The 19,014-nt window shown below is 37.9% G+C and overlaps 1 protein-coding gene across 2 annotated transcripts in view; it reads right to left on the bottom strand.

Annotated features, from left to right (window-relative positions):
* Positions 1–637: 637 nt before the first annotated feature.
* Positions 638–19,014, bottom strand: part of LOC106084085 (uncharacterized) — a 68,556-nt gene continuing 50,179 nt past the window's right edge. For both annotated transcript variants that reach the window (XM_013247549.2, XM_013247550.2), the window contains exons 3-9: positions 16,671–16,948; positions 16,460–16,585; positions 16,236–16,380; positions 15,986–16,126; positions 7,489–7,711; positions 6,851–7,396; positions 638–2,350 (exon numbers count right to left, since the gene is read on the bottom strand). In XM_013247549.2, the coding sequence (XP_013103003.1) occupies positions 1,764–2,350; positions 6,851–7,396; positions 7,489–7,711; positions 15,986–16,126; positions 16,236–16,380; positions 16,460–16,585; positions 16,671–16,948 (2,046 nt within the window). In that variant the 3' untranslated portion in view covers positions 638–1,763. The remainder of the gene's footprint in view (positions 2,351–6,850; positions 7,397–7,488; positions 7,712–15,985; positions 16,127–16,235; positions 16,381–16,459; positions 16,586–16,670; positions 16,949–19,014) is intronic.

Raw genomic sequence — 19,014 nt, 5'->3', positions numbered from 1 at the left:
TCTAGCCCAGTCATATGCCATATGCAAGACCCTTTCGTCCCTTGTGTATAGCTCGTTCGGATCCTTACCTCTTAGAAGTATTATAACATCGTCTGTGTAGCTGACGGGTTCAAATCCCTCCGCAGTCAGCATCCGTAATAGGTCATTTATGGTGGTCATCCATAGGAGTGGCGATAAAATGCCCCCCTGTGGCGTGCCCTCTGCCACTTTCTCCCTTATATTTATGCCATGGGACACACCTGTTCCTTAGCATATGGTTTATACAGTCTCTAAGGACCGGGTCCACCCGGTACTGGTCTAAGGATTGGATCAGTGTGTCGGTCCGCACATTGTTAAAAGCCCCCTCAATGTCAATATATACCGCCAGCCAGTGTGTACGTTTTGGCATCAAAGGATTCTTCTAATTTATGCACAACCCCGTGCAAGGCAGTCTCCACCGACCTTCCCTTGACATGGGCATGCCGTCGTGCAACGAAGTGGCAAGCTGTTCGAACTCGTCAAAAAAATGGAGGTCCACTTAAAACTTAAAACAGACATTACTCATTGTTCATGGGCAAAATTGCTATTTGCATGCTTCTATGAATTGAGGGACCGTGGCTCATGTGCTCCATCCTTGCATAAATAAAACAAAGAAAAGTTTAATAATTGTTTTGATGGTAAGTAGTAGGTTTGTGTTTTTGTTTTTTAACTCATTCCTTTTATTGTTGAAATTTCATTTATCAGACACATGGTTGTTGTTTTTCTTGTTTTATCATTCGTTTTGTTCATTAATATATGATTTGTTTAGTGTTCCATTTGATAGAGTAAGTTTGTTTGTTTGTTTGTTTTCTATATAAACTCACAGAATACGCTACAGTTTTTTCTGTGTCTTCAAACCGAATCGCAAGGGAGAGTTTAAATGAGGTTTTGTGTGTGTGTATGTGTGTGTGTTTGTTTTTCTATGTTTTTGTTGGTTTCTGTTTGTTAAAATTTTTTTGATCTTTAAATTTCATCTACATAAATAAATCAAAATGATATACATACATACATATATTTTTCAGATTATACGCTGCGTGAAATATTAGAGCTTTTTTTATAGAATGAGCGTCCTAAAATTGATTTTCGGGATTTTTGGTTTGTTGTTAATAATGTTTTTTTTTGTTTGTTTTATTTCTATTTTCTTGTACAAATGATTGTTTAAAATCTACTACATAAGCCTTTTTATTTTGTATGTGTATGTGTGTGTGTGTGTATAATGTCTTGGTGGTGGAAACACCATGGAAAAAGGATATGGGGTTTGAGGAAGGGGATTTAAGGGAATTCAAACGAGTACATAAGATCCCATTCAACACACTCTAAATTTGTTTACTTTTTTTTTTTGTTAACAAAAACTGACTCTTTGTTTATATTTGAAATTTTATTAATATTTTTATATGGAATTTATATCATCATTTCAACTTGAGAGAATGTTTTTTTTTTAACGTATTCTAGTGTATGTGGGTGTGTGTGTGTGTGTGTGCATTACACAATAAATACTTTAATTATTTTATTATCGATAATAATAAAAATTCTACTTCTGGTTGTTTGTTTCCTTTTTCCTTAGATTAGTTTACGTAAATTGAATAATAAACAGAACAGAAGAGTACAATTTCTCTTATTCATTGCGGTAATAATTTGTAAACGTATAATTTAGGACAGGTATTCAGCCGGAGAGATGGAGGTAAAGGGGATAGGCAAAAGATAATTACTCTAAGAGAAAATTATAGAAAATAGCTACACTAAACTTAATAGGGTGAGGAGGGGGCATTTGTGGGACACGAAGAGTTGCCGGATGATGAGGACGATGATGATGGCAAAATGGAGGAGGAACAGGAGGAGGATGTTGTTTGGGACGCAGAGTTCTCATCGGCATTATTGGAACTGGCAAAACCAGAACTGAGCGAATCGTAGGCTGCATTTGAGCCAGCAGTCAGCTGTGTTGTTGTTGCTTCTAAAATGTTTGCCGTGTTATTCAGAAATCTGTTGGCGACTGCTGTGGCCGAGTCAGGACTCTCCGCCAAGATAGTGTCTTTTGTGATAGCGTTGAAAAGGGTGGATTTGCCATTTTCATCTAAAATAATATTAAGCTTATCTTCAACGATCGGTTTATGATGCAGCGGCGTCTCGCTCTCCTGTTCTTCCAAGCTTGTGGGAGCGTTTAGGCGCAGCCCTTTTTTGAGGTCTTCGGTAAGCAGTTCGTGTAATGTGGTGCCATCGCGTTGTTTAGAAATTTTATAAATAGCAGGGCAGGATTTGGAATTTTTTACATCGTTAGTGTCCTTAAAATCGCACATTTCATTTAATTCCATGCTACTGTCGCCCGCAGCATTACCTTCCAAAAGTTAAGAAACAACAACAGCATTAATATACATAATGATCGCAAAAAGATTTCCTATAATGCACTATTAAACGCTTATAAATAAACAAATTTTAGTTCCTATACAGTTTACCTTACAAAGGTTAGGGAAAAATTGTATTGCATTGATTTTAATAAAAAAAAATAACAGTGTACAACACCCAATCTTGGGGTGATGGTGGGAAATACCAAGTAAGGGTATGATTAAGATCAGTGGAGCGAATCCCCAAACTGGTTTAGAGTTTTCGAGCCAAACATTTTTGAAAAGCGTGTGATTCTAGGTGTACAACATGTCTAAACTATCTAATTATGAACCTATCTGTACTTCGAACTCTATTTCGTGTGATTTTTCATGTTCTCGCCAGGATTCGAACCCAGGCGTACAGCGTCAAGCTAACCTCTGAGTTATGTTGGCCTCCTTTGCAATTATTAACCCAGGACCGCCAACATCCACACCAAGTATGGTTTTAATCAGTCCTTAACCTGATTAGCTCCCATATAAATCGATCTCCCGATTATCTTGAGTCCCTAAATGGCACAATTCTTTTGCGATTGCAATTAATGGCCTAATACAGCTCCCATATAAAGTGATCCCGGCTTTGACTTCTGGAGACCGACCCAAGAAGTATGATCGGGAGATCGATTCATATGGAATCTATATTGGGTTATGGACTGTTCTTATCCATACTTGGTGTGGATGTTGGCGGTCAGGGAGAAGTCAATGTGCAAAATTTGATAATAATTACGCCCGCTAGGGTCTCAAGAAAACAAAGCGCAGATCAGTACCACAGATGGACGACTCTGAATGTCAAGATGAACAAGAGTGCATATTTTTTATAGGGTTGGAAAACCATATTTCGATGTGTTGCCAACGGAATAACTAAGTTGGTATACTTCTAATGTATGGTGGTGGTTATGACAAATATATGGAGCATTAAAACAAATCGTTGTATGTTCAAAAGAGGTTGCCACTGATATGAAGAGGTGGTCACTGATATGCATTCGTCGGAGGCCATTAGGGAAATTGTGCCTGAGCCGAAAATCCTTCGGGCGATAAGAAGTTTCGACTCCTTTAAGTCGACAAGCTGTATCTGATAGACTGGTTCTCTGGCTTAGAGAGGTACACTCTGCTTGTATCAGAATGTCATATATACCTGTGGGATGGAGGGTCACGAAGGTCATTTCAATTCCGAAAGCAGAAAAACCCTACCACACGAAGTTGAAAGATTTCGTTCTATTAGTCTGTCATTCTTTATGCTGAAGACTCTTGAGAGGTTGATAGAAACATATCTTAGGGCAAAGATCTCTGGAGATCGCCTGTCGCAGCAGCAGAATGAATATAGTAAAGCCACCTCCACTGAAATAGCCGTTTACGACCCGCTGTCAAGGAATATGCAATAGTAGTATTTCTTGACATTGAAGGTGCTTTCAACAATGTGAAACCTACGTCAATCATGAAGGAGTTGGCATCAACTCTACCGTAAGAAAGTTTATTAATGCATTACGGCAGGCTTGGGATCTGTGGATCTAAAGAGATGGGTCAGCTGAGGAACACCTCAAGAAGGTGTACTGTCTCCTCTACTTTGGAATATAGCCATTAACAATATATTTTTATCTCTGGATAAAAATATATTTTTATCTGCTGATGACGTGGCAATTAAACAAAATCGTTGTATGCTCAAAAGTGGTTGCCACAATCCAATGGCAGCCGATTGTACGTACCGGATTGACCCGATGGATTCCTTCATCGGCAAGGGCTGCCGCCTCAGTGTATAACACACTGTTATAACAACAACAACGTGCAACAGTAAAGTAGGTTACGGAGAGTGGTCTTGCTATAAATCCGTGTAATACAGAAGTAGTTCTTTTCAGCAGGAGATACAAGTTGCCTACAGTGGAAGCTCCCTCCTTGGATGGAGAGAATGTTCCATTTACAAAAAGCGAAAAATACCTGGGTGTTTTGCTGTACAGGAAACTGAACTTCAAATCCAACATTTTGGAAAGGGCAAGATATGCCACTATGGTGTTGTGGTCTGGTGGACGGCGCTTCAAAAATCCCCCTACTGCCCAATACTTAACCGGATCCAAAGGATGGCTTGTTTGTGCATCACAGCCGCACTGGGAACGACACCATATGATGCACTGATTTTAATGCTACATCTTATGCCTCTGGACATTGTGGCTACCCAAATTGCAGCGATCACTGCCGTGAGGTTAAGGGAGCTTTCTCATTGGTCATGTGGCGGCCACGGACACTGTGTTATACTTGATACAATATCCGATGTTCCAGACAGTGTGGATTACAACCTACCTGAGTCGCTTTTTGATAAAAATTACTGTACCACTATTCCAGATAGAACCGATTGGAACAACGATATCCCTGGTAACAGAAGTTACATAAGACTTCTATACGGATTATTCCAAACTAAACGACCAAGTGGGCTTTGGCGATTGGCATGAATATCTTCTCAGACAGCCAGGCAACCATTAAATCCCTGGAGAAAGCATTTCTGAGCACAAAAACCGCCCTCGACTGTCGCAGATCTCTTAACGAGATGTCTGAACAGTTCAATATACGCCTGTTCTGGGTGCCGGGCCACAGAAATATCCCAGGGAATTGTAAAGCGGACGAGCTTGTGAGACTAGGAACTACCTTACACATTCCAGGGATACTGGAATCTGTGGGTATGCCTCTAGCGACAGGTAATCTAAGTTTTCTGGACCAGGCCCGAAGGACAACGAATGATAGATAGTTACAAAGAGGGGGCTGTGAGCATTCCAAAACTATGTGGCCTCATCTAGACTTTTACCGCTTTGCTGCCATTGGCTAGAACAGACGTCTCAATCATTGTGTCCGTCATGAGAGGTCACTGTCTAATCGGAAAACATGCTAACAGACTGAAGGTTGCCAGCAACGACTTTTGCAAAAGCTGTAGGGACATCGAAAAAGAAGACACTATAGAACACCTTCTGTGTGTGTGTCCCGCACTAGCAGTAAGAAGGAGTCCCACTATAGGTTCTCATTTCTTTGAGAAACTGTCTGATTTAACGGATGTGAACATACGCAAGTTATTGGGCTTTTAAAACGATCTGGTTGGTTCAACGGTAGGAACTAGAAGGCATCTTCCTTCTTCTGTTCCTGTGGTATCACAATGGACGAAAACGTCTAAGTGAGTCTGATGGCAGACTGCCACTCAAACCTAACCTTACCTATGTTCAAAATTCAAACAGGCGCGGCATAGATCATATAGAAATTTTGTCAGCATTCAAAGTCGCTAGAGTCCTAGCCGCTTCCTGGAATTTGTTGCCTCTCAAAACAGGTGATTGGACGCAAAGTGCATCGCAAATATGATCTAAATTGCCCCATTGACATGCCATATGACTTGCATTATAAGAAGTATTTGGAAATTTTCAGGCGGATAGCTTCGTACGTGCGAAGACTTACGGGCGGACAAGGGGAAAATATTTAAAGATCACCAAGAACATTTAGGTTATGCTATATACAAAAATATATCCTCGATCGATATTTTGAGGTGTTTCAATTTAGAGTTTTGCAAGCCATGTACTTCACGTATAAAGGTGCTCAAGAAGTCAAATCGGGAAGCTTCATCCAAATGTGAATCGTTCTCTCGCCCGTTTGAAATCTTCAACGACCTACAAACAATAAGAAGTATCTTTCCCCGGAGTGAACATCAGAAAAATATTTTCAGCGGCTACTAATGCCGCCTACATTTGTGAGGTAACCTGCCACGTTCTCTAACAATTGGTGTCGCTATGCAGCACGTTGTTCGGACCCGGCATAAAAAAGTGGCCCTTATCATGAGCTTAAACTTTTTATGTTTGTTTCTCTTTCGAGACGAGCTCAATGATCGGAGATGCGAATGGAAAAGAAAAGCCAAAGATAGCAACACACACCAACGACTATGGGGCGCGTTTCGCCTTTGGTTAGAAGACCTTTCAACCATATTAGGTGTGATGGCTTCAAGGGCCGTGCGTTGGTTGTTGAATCGTTGTATTTGAATTGTATTAATAGCGAAAACGCAACCTTGTCTAATAGATGTACTTTTTCTCAATGCATGTAATTTTGTGTAATGACAGACTTTCTTTCTGTGGCAAATTACACGTGCACCTGTTGGAAGTTGTACTGATGGCTTCCAACGCTAGACATCGGCAACGGCTCTCGCTGTTACCCGGTGTGCCCAGGTTCAAATCCCGGCCGGGCTCTGTCGATTTTTTTTTCTTTTTTCATGTTTTTTGCCTTTAAGGGCGAAGATAATTAAATTTTTATAATTTTTGTTTGTTTCTCTTTCGAGACGAGCTAAACTTGCACTCAGACTGCACCCATTGATTATGAGGCAAGTATTTATTAATGGAAGGTTCTTGAGAAATTTACTATTTGGAATTACAAATGAAATTACGAAGTTAGTGTACCCCAGGCTACACTGTAAGCAAGAAAACAAAAAACGAATAGCTTACCTTCATAATAGGCCGAATGTCTTTGCATTTTACCGTCTGGTAAGAATTTCTCCACCAGTGTAGCTGCATAGTGATTATCTTCAATGCTACCAGCTCCGGCTGGATGGTCTGCAGTTATTTTCAATTGACACAATGCCAGTGTCGTCTCATCGTTTAAACCATTCAAATTGTTTGCCAAATTATTGTAGGTGGTTGGACTCTCTTCGTGTTGCTGTGTTGCTGATGGGGTGTTAATCAAAAATGGCTGTTGTTTGAATTTGAAATTTTCCAATTCGAATTTGCGGTGATCGAGATTCTCATCTATGTAGTTTATGTGTATTGGAGATGTTTGTAAATTCAATTGTGAACGTTTGTGTTCTTCTTCCGGTGGTGTGTAGTAGATGGAAGCTTTACTTGTTGAACTATTGGCCATCAATTTCGACTTGAGTTTTTGTAAATCTTTGACATCTTTGGAATTGAATGAGGGATATAAAGCTGTGACATGGTGATGGTTAAGTTGGTTTGGATCGTTACATGCCATTTTAGTTTTCAAATAGATGTCAAAATCTGTAAGGATATAGGAGCGAAAACAAAAACCATGGGTTGTTACAAAACAAACAATTTCTTGGAATTGACCATATTATTGGGTGAAACATTACCTCCTTCGGCATAGTCTTCTTCGCCACGACCACGACAATTTTCAAAATAGAAACTGGGTAAATTCTCGAGAACTTTATTCAATGTCTGCTGTTGGTATTTGTAACCTTCGCGTAGACGCAATACTTGATGAGCGCTGAATTTGCGTATTTTATTGCGTTGGAAGACATAATTTTCGCGTACCCAATTCAATTGACCGGTGGAATATTCACGAACCTTTTTCACCTAGACCACATACATAAGAAAATTTACAAATAATGTTCATCATGGCTGCACAAAGTTATCAAGTTATCATTTTTATTGAATACATGATAGTGGCGAGAGGTACATGCGTCACTTGAAATCGGTGTTCAATTTCTTGTCCATTTTCTAAGCGATGCATTCAAATTAGCAGTATTTGATTGTCTCTAAGCCAAAGGTAAAGAAATACAATTTGTTCCCATGCGAATTTAACTTAAAAAAATTGAACATCCTGAGATTTCCTCCTTGATTTCGGCACAGGTTTTCTCGCCTCTGGTATTTGCAAGTTTTCTTGTTGTCCTTTTTATGCCATCCCTAAGGTGGACAGACATGAGCTGCGACATTCAGTTAGAAAATGTTCCATTTGTCAATAACTTGGGCACACGAGAAGCTACGGCAATGTTTTATTTACGGAGAATTCACCACCACCGGGAGGACGTTTCATACGGTCCTGCATTCAACAATTCAAATAGCCAATACACAAACGCAACAGCATTTGCCAATATTACTCACACACAAACACACAATTTCTATGGACCACAACTGGCATGATCCAGGGAACATTTATGTACTTACGTCGACGCTATAAAATCACCAATGCAACATTAATAAGAACGAAACGATCAAGACCATCGAGTTATTACAATAAAATTGAATAGTTTTTCGAAAATTCGCCCGTTGATATTATTTTCCTGAGAACTGTTTACTATCGAAGATTACTCTCTCAAGTTTGTTCCATGGCATCCAGCAACTGCTTAACGCTGAAAAAATTGAAAAAGTGTGCCAACACAGTGCAGCACTTCTAAAATCCTCGTCTCAAAGCGACGGGACAAAAGTTTATTCGCTATATACAAATTTCTGGATAAAAACGAAAATTAACACTCATTCAAACAACCTACGCTATATAGAAAACTTCAAATAGTACCTACTAATACCAACTGACAAAATGGAAGATGTGAACAAATAGTAAATGATGACACAAGGTCTAGGTCAAAATGTCTCGACCTGCAAAATGTTGGACGGTTATTGATGACTATTCACAGGGCCTAATTTTGGGTGATATGAAATCAAACCAAATCTTTTATCGATCGTGCTCTCTTTAGCGGAAGATTTTTCATCAATTTTTCTTTTCTATTTGTTTTTTTTTAACACTTATTAGACAACCAATAAAAAATCATGGCCCTTATGGAATTCCACAAGTTGCATTTGTAAATGCAATCAAAAAAATACATTCAGGGTTGTATGCGGTATACAAGTTAACAATGTCAATAATAACAAATGCATTGTTCCGGTTGTCGAAGGCGTAGTCAAATTTCCACACTTACAAGACAGTAGGAAGTATGGTTGTCGAAGGCGAACAATCTAAAAACATTTTTCGTATTACATAAGTACAATAGAATATGGCTGTCAAGTTTGGCGAATAGCATTGTGCCTACTTTAAATCCTGCACTGACGTAAGAAGGAAATAGGGTGCGGATGCGCCCATGCCACTAAGCCAGTAATCGGCTTGGTGTGCTCTCTAAATACTATAAAGTAAAAAGAAAATTCCTAATTGCTTTTCACACCAACCCCCTTAGCTGGTTGATGTTTGGGTATATGACCCCAGCTAAATGCCGGTGTCATGCTATCGCTTGCCGCGCCTACATTGCAAAAGTGACCTCATAATCCCATGTTTCCCGTTATGACACCAAAAGCTATACTGACCTCCTTCTTACTTCCTTTCAGTAATCGTCTCGTCTTCTCAAGACTAGATTCTCTCATAGGATTTTCGAGTCCGCAACCCCACGCCCTTAACGTGGACTGCGTCGACCCGAAAGCCTTTATGTTAACCAAGTTTGTTAACGGCAGTCCTCAGGCCTTCACTGCCAAATCGTCTGCTCTTTGATTCTCCCTTGCTCCGCTGTGGCCTGGCACCCAAACGATGCGCATCGTGCCATCCTCAGAGAAGATGTTACTCTTCTTCTCTTCGTTATCTTACGTCTTGGTTGTTATTGCCCTGATGACCAGTTTACTGTCCATAAAGATGTTCACACTCGACGTCTTTGCGTTAACACTAGGGTAATCAGTTCGGTTTTTGAAACCCGGGTTTTTGAACTCAATATACCAATCGGTTTCTGAAAGTTGCCATGTGTCAGGTTATTTGATAATCAGGTTCTTGTCGAAATTAACCGGTTTCATACTAATGGTTCGTTTCAAACCTTATTTTGTGATCGGGATTTTATTAATAAATAAAATCACCCACCGTTGTCAACTAATAAATAAGTTGGACAACCATTGGTTTGTTGTTGTTGTTGTAGCAGTGTGTTGTACATTGAGGCGGCAGCCCTTGCCGATGTTTAAGTCGATAATTCTTTATGAACGCCTGGGTTCGAATCCTGGCGAGATAATCAGAAAAATTTTCAGCGGTAGTTTCCCCTCCTAATGCTGGTAACATTTGTGAAGTACTATGCCATGTAAAAATTCTCTCCGTCCGGACTCGGCTTTAAAAAGTTGGCCCTTATCATTGAGTTTAAATTTGAATCGGACTGCACTCATGATAGGTGAGAAGTTTGCCCCTGTTCCTTAGTGCAATGTTCATGGGCAAAATTTGCAATTTATATAATTGATTTGAGAAGTTTCATGTTTGAGAGTAGTTTGTATTGCAATTTTACTGAATGGGCTCTTATAGGGCTTTAAAATTACAAAATTAAGAAAAAAATAAATAATTAAAAAAAATCGCGTATATACAAGTCACATAACATCCATTAAATCCACGAGATGAAATTGCATTCGAAATGAAAGCGCTCTCGATCACTTATTTGGTAATTCGGCCCAGATCTCAGTCCCTGGGCCCTCAATGTTTGGTATAAGAAATTTACATGAGATGAGATTCCATCTCATCCCGTGCCGGAGTGAGATAAAATCTCCCGATGTACATTCATTATTTTACGAATGTACATCGGGAGATCGCTCTACATGAAACTATATCAATGCATAACATATAGAGCCCAAAATAGTCTGAACCCAGTTTCAGCGCGTTAGCTCTTTAAAGTTTGTAGAGTGACTACAAACGACAGGTACACGGACATCGCCAAATTATCTTCGATTTTTAAGACGATCAAAAATATTTTTACTATACAGGGCCAACGGTGAATAGTTTGGTTGTTTACTAATTTAAGTTGTTTCCAGTGTCATTTTGGTGACTATCTTCATGAAGAACCCGTAAGGCACAGCCATGTTTGTCTTTTTTGGATCTGCTGACAATAAATTCCTTCTAATTTTGCATTATTTATTCGTCCTTATACAAAAATATAATAATCGAAATCAAACATTTTTCTCGATGGCACTTAGAGTTTTGGCGTACATTATTTGGCAGCTGGAGAGAATGGGTTTTCTACTGACAAGATCCAAGTTTCTATTGGAGAGTTTTCTCTCTCTCTCTCGATATGGTTTCTTGAGCCTCTAGAGTGCTCAATTCTCATCCGATATGGCTGAAATTTTGCATCGGGCGTTTTGTTTTGACTTTCAACAACTGTGCTATGTATCGCCCAAGTCGATCCATAATCTGATATAGTTGCTATATAAACCGATCTCCTGATTACTTGTTGAGTTTCTAGAGGGCGTTATTCTAATCCGATTTAACTGACATTTTGAGCTTTGTATTTTTTATAACTTCTAACGGCCATGACAAGTACGGCCCATAACATTATGTAGCTTCTATATATATGAAAAAAATATAGAAAAAACTTTTCAAATGTTATTTGCCCCCATGGGGGTTCATAAGAATTGGCCCGGTCGGCTACTGAATGTTAGCAGTTGTTGGCAGAAAGATGCTTACGGTAGCAATATATCCCACATACCAGTGTTAGTCACATATGATGTAATTAAAAGCCGTAAATCGTGTTGTATGTGAAATAACAAGCATCAACTCCAAGCACTATTAAATAATGGTTTGCTCGATTCAACAATGATGATTTCGATACAGAAGACTAGGAGAGGTCTCCTATGGGTTGAAACCGAAAGCGAAGAGAAAAGTCATATTTTATTTATTTGCCCAATTACTTAATTTTAAGCCGTGAGGCCCATTTATAAGATTACAAGAGAACTACACATGTGTAAAACCAGGCCAGCCAGCTAAATCAACACCAAAGCCAAATAGGTATGGCGTATGTATTTGGTGAGCTATGTATTTGGTGAGATCAGAAGGGTGTTTTGTATTAAGCTGTGTTCTGCTGCTAATCCCAGGGGAACTATTCCGAAAACACCTATAGTCTAGAAACGCCCTTACTTATTATTCACCACTGGGTATCTGGTTTGTTTTTATTAAAACCGGAGCTGTTCTTTTGGCACGGAATCGATATGTTATCAAAAAGATGACAAAAAGTAGTGAGTAACGAATAACTTATCTATTGATTTTGTTATTACATTTATCATGCAAACCATCGACTTTTTTAACTTGTATACCCAATATTTAGAAGCAAAAGAAGTGAATGATAAAATTTCAATAAGAATTTATAGACAAAATTTCCATTCAGTTCTTATTAAGTCCAAATTTTTAATAATTTGTTTCTAACAAAACAATTCAAATATATTATCTTTAGTGACAAATTGTTCCATTTCATACTTTTGCGGTTGAATTAGATTGACACGCGAGAAGAAGATACTATATTTACGAGTATATTGAAATTAAAAGAGGTTTCCAAACAACATCGTAACCAGTCGTACCAACATGAAGAGAGAAACGCCTGGAAAAATACATCTTAATTTGAGAAAACCAACTTTCATTCATTTTTGTTATATGAAATCATGCAATCCAAGGCCTACATGTCCATTTGACAAATAAACTATTTTCTAATGAAAATAAACTAAGATGACACAATAATGAAAACATAAGGTCTGAACACATAAACTCAACAAGCATACAGAAAAATGTGTTTGGTGGTGTTGGCAAAAAAGGGAATAAATTTTAACTTAATTACAAATTCAAATAAAGAACTCAAAGGAAAAAATTATCTACCAAGCAAAAAAAAACAAGTCAAAGCGTGCTAAGTTCGGCCGGGCCGAATCTTATACACCCTCCAACATTTATCGCATTTGTCGAGTTATTTCCCGTTATCTCTTTTTAGACAAACAAAGGATAAAAGAAAAGAATTGCTATGCTAATTGAATTGAGTGTTGGAGACCACAGTAGAAGTCTATGTGTAAAATTTCAGCGAAATCGAACAAGAATTGGGCCTTTTAGGGGCTCAAAAAGTAAAATAGGTAGATCGGTTTATTGGGGAGCTGTATCAGGCTGAAGACTGATTCAAACCATATTTGACACGTATATTGAAGGGAGAAGCCGTTATACAAATGTTCAGCTAAATCGGATAATAATTACGCCCTCTAGAGGCTCAGGAAGTCAAGACCCCCGATCGGTTTAGGTGACAGCTATCTCAGGTTATGGACCGATTTGAACCATTATTGGCAAAATTGTTAGCAACTATAACAAAACATCTCATGCAAAATTTCAGCCAAATAGGATAAGAATTACGTCCTCTAGTGGCTCAAGAAGTCAAGATCCCAGATCGGTTTATATGGCAGGTATTTCAAAACATGGACCAGTATGGCCCATTTACAATCCCAACTGACCTACACTAATAAGAAGTATTTGTGCAAAATTTCAAGCGGCTAGCTTTACTCCTTCGAAAGTTAGCGTGCTTTCGACAGAGAAACGGACGGACATGGTTAGATCGACTTTAAATGACATGACGATCAAGAATATATATACTTTATGGGGTCTTAGACAGAATGACGAAACTAGTATACCCCCATCCTATGGTGGAGGGTATAAAAACACGCTAAGATCGGTCCTGTCGAAATTTTGTGGAAACTACTCAAATTCTAAACAAGTAGGTGTTTAGTTGTATTGCAATAACTAGGACCTATCTGTAAGTATAAACATACGAAACTTCAGTGGAAAATGGTTAAATCAAAGAATCGATTTACATGGGAGCTTCATATATCTAAATATGACACAAAATGGTCGAGACGAAATAAGTATGTCTCCCAAAAAATGTTCAACCAAGGGAATTCTTCAGAAAATCTTAATACAAATACTTTAGAATAGAAATCTAGGACTAAGGTAAAGCCAAATCTATGATTCTGTTCAAAATACAATTTAATGGAGACAAGTATGATATACGATTAAATGGCACGCGTACTAAACGAAAAACAAGACTTTCGACAAGCAGACCAAACACCACCACCAGGGATTTGACTACAAATTTACACAAACGAAAGGGCGCTACGGTAGCCGAGTTGGTAGCATGCTTGGATTACCAGTGCAGGGGCCGTGGGTTCGATTCCCGCCAGAAGCCTTGGTCTGTCGCTACTGTACTTAAAATTGTCTAAGTGAGTCTGTAAAGGACTGCCACTCTTTCCTAACCTCACCTACACAAACGAACTCAGTCAAAGGGCACAAAATTTCTGCCAGTTCAGTCCAAAATTAAAGCTTCTTGGGGCTGTAGAAGACTAATTGGGAAATATAAGAACTATATCAGGTTATAGACCGATTTGCATCATACTTGATACGGTACTATGTGCAAAATTTCAGCCAAATCGTATAACAATTGCGGCTTTCAGGTCATATAAACCTCAAATCGGTAGATCGGTTTATATGGGAGATGTATACAAATCTTTATTTGTGATATCACATAGGGACAGAAGGAAGGACATGGCCAGATCAACTTAGAATGTCAAGACAATCAAGAATATATATACTTTATGGTGTCTTAGATCAATATTTCTAGGTTTTACAAAACGAAATGACAAGATTAGTATTCCGCCCATCCTTTGGTTAGTATACCGCCCATCCTTATTGGGTATAATAATAATTGCCAAGTGAGGGATTTTTTAATGAAATGTTCCCTTAAGACAACTTTTTTAAAATTATCCAAAGATAAACATTCAGTGCCGGTAGCCGAGTTGGTAGGGGTCGTGAGTTCGATTCCCGCCAGAAACCTTGGTCAGTCACTACCACCACAATGGACTTAAAATTTAAGGACTGCCACTCTTACCTAACCTAACCTATGAAATATTTTCAAACAAAATTTAAACGAAAATATTTATAGCAATTTATTTCATTGAATTAAACGAAAATATTCATAGCAATTTTTGTGTATTCTCCAATATTTCGATAGACACCTTCTAACCGTTCTGACGAATCGAATGAGTTGAAAATAAAATAAATTGCAGATATTAAAAAGGTTAACAATACAAAAACACATTTTTCCAGAGAAAATTTCAATGATCATAACTTTTTTCTAACTTCAAATTTTAATTCGAAAAAAAAATTCAACGAAACATTTTTCTACAAACTAAATTTCATGAAAAGCATTTAAACTTTTTAAGAGAAAAATTTTAATGAATTTATTTCTTACGATAATATTTGAATAATTTTTTTTAAAAGAATATTTGATTAAAAGAATTTTTTTAATTATGTTTATTTTTAGGAGAAAACTTGAATTTTGCTTCAAAAATAAACGAAATACCAGCTGGGAGGCTAAAAAAAAGAGTTCGAAATCTCTGTATTGTGAAATATCTACATATGTATTGCTTTATATAATGAGAATTTTGAAAATTTAAGAAGGCGTTTTTTAAAATCCATTCTAATTAAAAAATGACAACAAAATGTGTAAAAAAGTGATATAACATCCATTAAAAAATATTAATTCTAAGTCAGCCGGTTGTGCGTACCGGATTGACCCGATGAAGTCCCTCATCGGCAAGGGTTGCCGACTCAGTGTACAACACACAGCTACAACAACAACAACGAAATGAAATTCCATTCGATACAAAAGCGATCTCGAGCACATTTCAGGGCCCAAAACTATATTAAATTCAAGTTGGATATTTTTCCGAGTTTAAAAGACCCCTTCTACAACTAACAATCGACTATCAAAAGCTATAGGCTAAGCGAAGAATGTATAAAGTTTAATAGAATCTATACAATTCAAAACAAAGATCCCTAAAGACATGAAAAACCTCAGCAAAATCCAATTGGAAACATACGTTTTTTTCTGTAAAATTGAAAAAAGCTCTTGTGACTGAGGCAGCAAGTTTAGGTTTAAAGTGATATAGAAAGTGCAAACCACCAGACGACAACTATAAGGACAAAGAAATTGTGTTATAACGCTCTCCTTCATCAAACTACACAACACGTGTTCGAATTGTGTAGCCTGTTGTGATGACGCTCCACCACTTGCACATATATCTTCATTCGAATAAATGTCTATATACCTGATCATAATATTGATCCTTAAGCGCAGTCAAATGATTTGAGCCCATATCACGGAATTCTTTCAAATGTTTTGCCTGAGATGAGTAACTACTTTGAATCCATTCCACTTGCTGAGTACAATTTTCACGAATGCGATGAACCTAATCAACAACAAGAATATCCATTATGGATTAGTGTTACATGTTATAAATCAGTTTTAGAGTGAATTGCAAGGATATAATATGCTGCGTATTGTATATATATATTTACTTGCTGAGCATAGTTTTCTCTTAAACGCTCCAATTGTTGACTCTTATAACTCTCAATACTATCCAACATGGCGTAAATCTGACGAGCTCTTGGCGATTTCTTATTTCGATTGGCGCAGCAATAGAATCTATCAAAAATGCCATATCTACAAAATAAAGATTCGCAAAACCGATAATTAACTAAAACTAGATGTTGTTCACTTTTCATCCCACGACAATACTCACTTGTTAAGCAATGCCCTTAGACCTTGGACGATTAGGGTCAAAAGCAAAAAGGCTGTGGCGGCTGCTGTGCCCGTAAGCAAACTTCCAATCTTGACGCGATAAAAAATGATGGGATCTATTTGTAATCTAAGCATGAGTGTAGAATTACAAAAGCAAATGTACAGTAAGTAAGTGCTGTCATTTTATTAGGCACATGCATTGCACCACTTACCTAATGAAGGCCGAAGCATTGCCCATGACATTGTATGCATAGCATGTGTAGAGGCCACTATCACGTCGCGTTATGTTATTTATCAACAATGAACCATTCTCAATGAGAGCAATACGCTCTTTCACATCTTGGCGTTGAAGGCTTACATTTAGCGTTGTCTCCTCGTTCGTTAAAGAATTAAATTCAAATTTACCCAATTCTTTATCATTGTGATTGATAATAATGGGCCGCTTGTCCGGATCAGCATGATACCGAAGTATTTTATTCGTTGGCGTAACCTGGAATGCGGAAAAGAAAAATTAGTGCTTTGCTCTTGCTTTCACTTAGATGGAAATTTATGTGCTCTGTGCTAGTTCGCTAGTTATGCAAAAAACAACAAACAAACTACACAATTGACTCAATTCAGCAGCATCTGAGGTAAAATTAATATTTGGAAGAAACTTGGGAAAGAATAGAATGGTCTCTGTAAAAAGAACGAAACATATTGGGCATTTCATCCACATCAGCGCCCTCTACATAAATTACTATATAAAGGGTGATTTTTTTGAGGTTAGGATTTTCATGCATTAGTATTTGACAGATCACGTGGGATTTCAGACATGGTGTCAAAGAGAAAGATGCTCAGTATGCTTTGACATTTCATCATGAATAGACTTACTAACGAGCAACGCTTGCAAATCATTGAATTTTATTACCAAAATCAGTGTTCGGTTCGAAATGTGTTCATTCACCGTAACGTTGCGTCCAACAGCATCTTTGAAAAAATACGGTCCAATGATTCCACCAGCGTACAAACCACACCAAACAGTGCATTTTTCGGGATGCATGGGCAGTTCTTGAACGGCTTCTGGTTGCTCTTCACTCCAAATGCGGCAATTTTGCTTATTTACGTAGCCATTCAACCAGAAATGAGCCTCATCGCTGAACAAAATTTGTCAAAATTTGAACACATTTCGAACCGAACACTGATTTTGGTAATAAAATTCAATGATTTGCAAGCGTTGCTCGTTAGTAAGTCTATTCATGATGAAATGTCAAAGCATACTGAGCATCTTTCTCTTTGACACCATGTCTGAAATCCCACGTGATCTGTCAAATACTAATGCATGAAAATCCTAACCTCAAAAAAATCACCCTTTATAATAATAATTTTTTTATTGGGGTTTCATTAGTTTTCGAAGCTGCAGATGGCCAGCACTCATAACAGTACCTCTAACGGTGGATGTATTTGCGGAAATCGAAGCCAAATCCTTAATTTAAGCAGTATAATGCGATAAATTTGAGGTAATTTGAAGAAATTTTCGTTTCTCCTGAGGCATTAGACTCCAATTTTTACCATCTCCGGTGATCTCAAAACATTTATTCGGCCCATTGTTATTTTAAAATTACTTCTAGAGGTGCCAGTCTTCAGTTCAAAAAAGGTTTCAATAAACTTTATCGCAGCCGGCGATGTATGGAGGTGAAAACTTAAAGCATATCCTGGTGAACAGCAAATGTTTTCATAAATGACGAAAAAGTACCGTTATATAAAACATAGAGCAAATGTTTATTGCTGGTAGCAGCAATTCACAAATTTTATAACATAAAATCCAAGTACTCCCCCTATCTTTATATTAGACGCTTTGTTCAGCCAATATTTCGGTGGTTCTATCCTGGTGAACAGTGCATAATATTTGCAAAACGAATGGCGGAATGATGCCACATGAGAATGGATTGAAATAATCCTTTGAAATTTGAAATTGTTGGAGCTGAGGTTATATCGAGATCATGTGCAAAATTTCAAGGGACTAGGAGGCCTAGTTTATGTTGAAATTTTTTGTTCAAATTTCACATAAAATGCATCTACAATAGCTGTGTTTTATTTTAGTACTATATAGTACAATGAAATTTGTATGAAAATGACATCGATCTAGGACCACGAGGTTCTGGATAAAATACCAGTGTAGGCTTATGTAAAACATCTGTCGTCTGGATTGCCATGATGTGTTTTTTCACAAATTAGTGTGGCCACCCGCAAAAATCCATTTTCTCTTATGATTTTGAGAGATTGGCAAATGGTGTTACCACCTCATGGCATACAGACTAAGGTTAGGTTAGGTTTAATTGGCAGTCTGCCATCAGACTCACTTGGACGTTTTCGTCCATTGTGATACCACAAGAACAGAAGAAGGAAGATGCCTTCTAGTTACAACCGTTGAACTATCCAGATCGCTTAAAAAATTCCAACAACTAGCGAATATTCACATCCGCTAAATCAGACAGTTTCTCAAAGAAATGAGAACCTAAAGTACAGCTCCTTCTAACTTCTAGTGCGGGACACACACACATAAGGTGTTCGTTCTAT

The sequence above is a fragment of the Stomoxys calcitrans genome, chromosome 3, assembly GCF_963082655.1.
Source record: "Stomoxys calcitrans chromosome 3, idStoCalc2.1, whole genome shotgun sequence".
NCBI classification, from domain to species: Eukaryota; Metazoa; Arthropoda; class Insecta; order Diptera; family Muscidae; genus Stomoxys; species Stomoxys calcitrans.
This window is presented reverse-complemented; position numbering and strand designations above follow the sequence as displayed.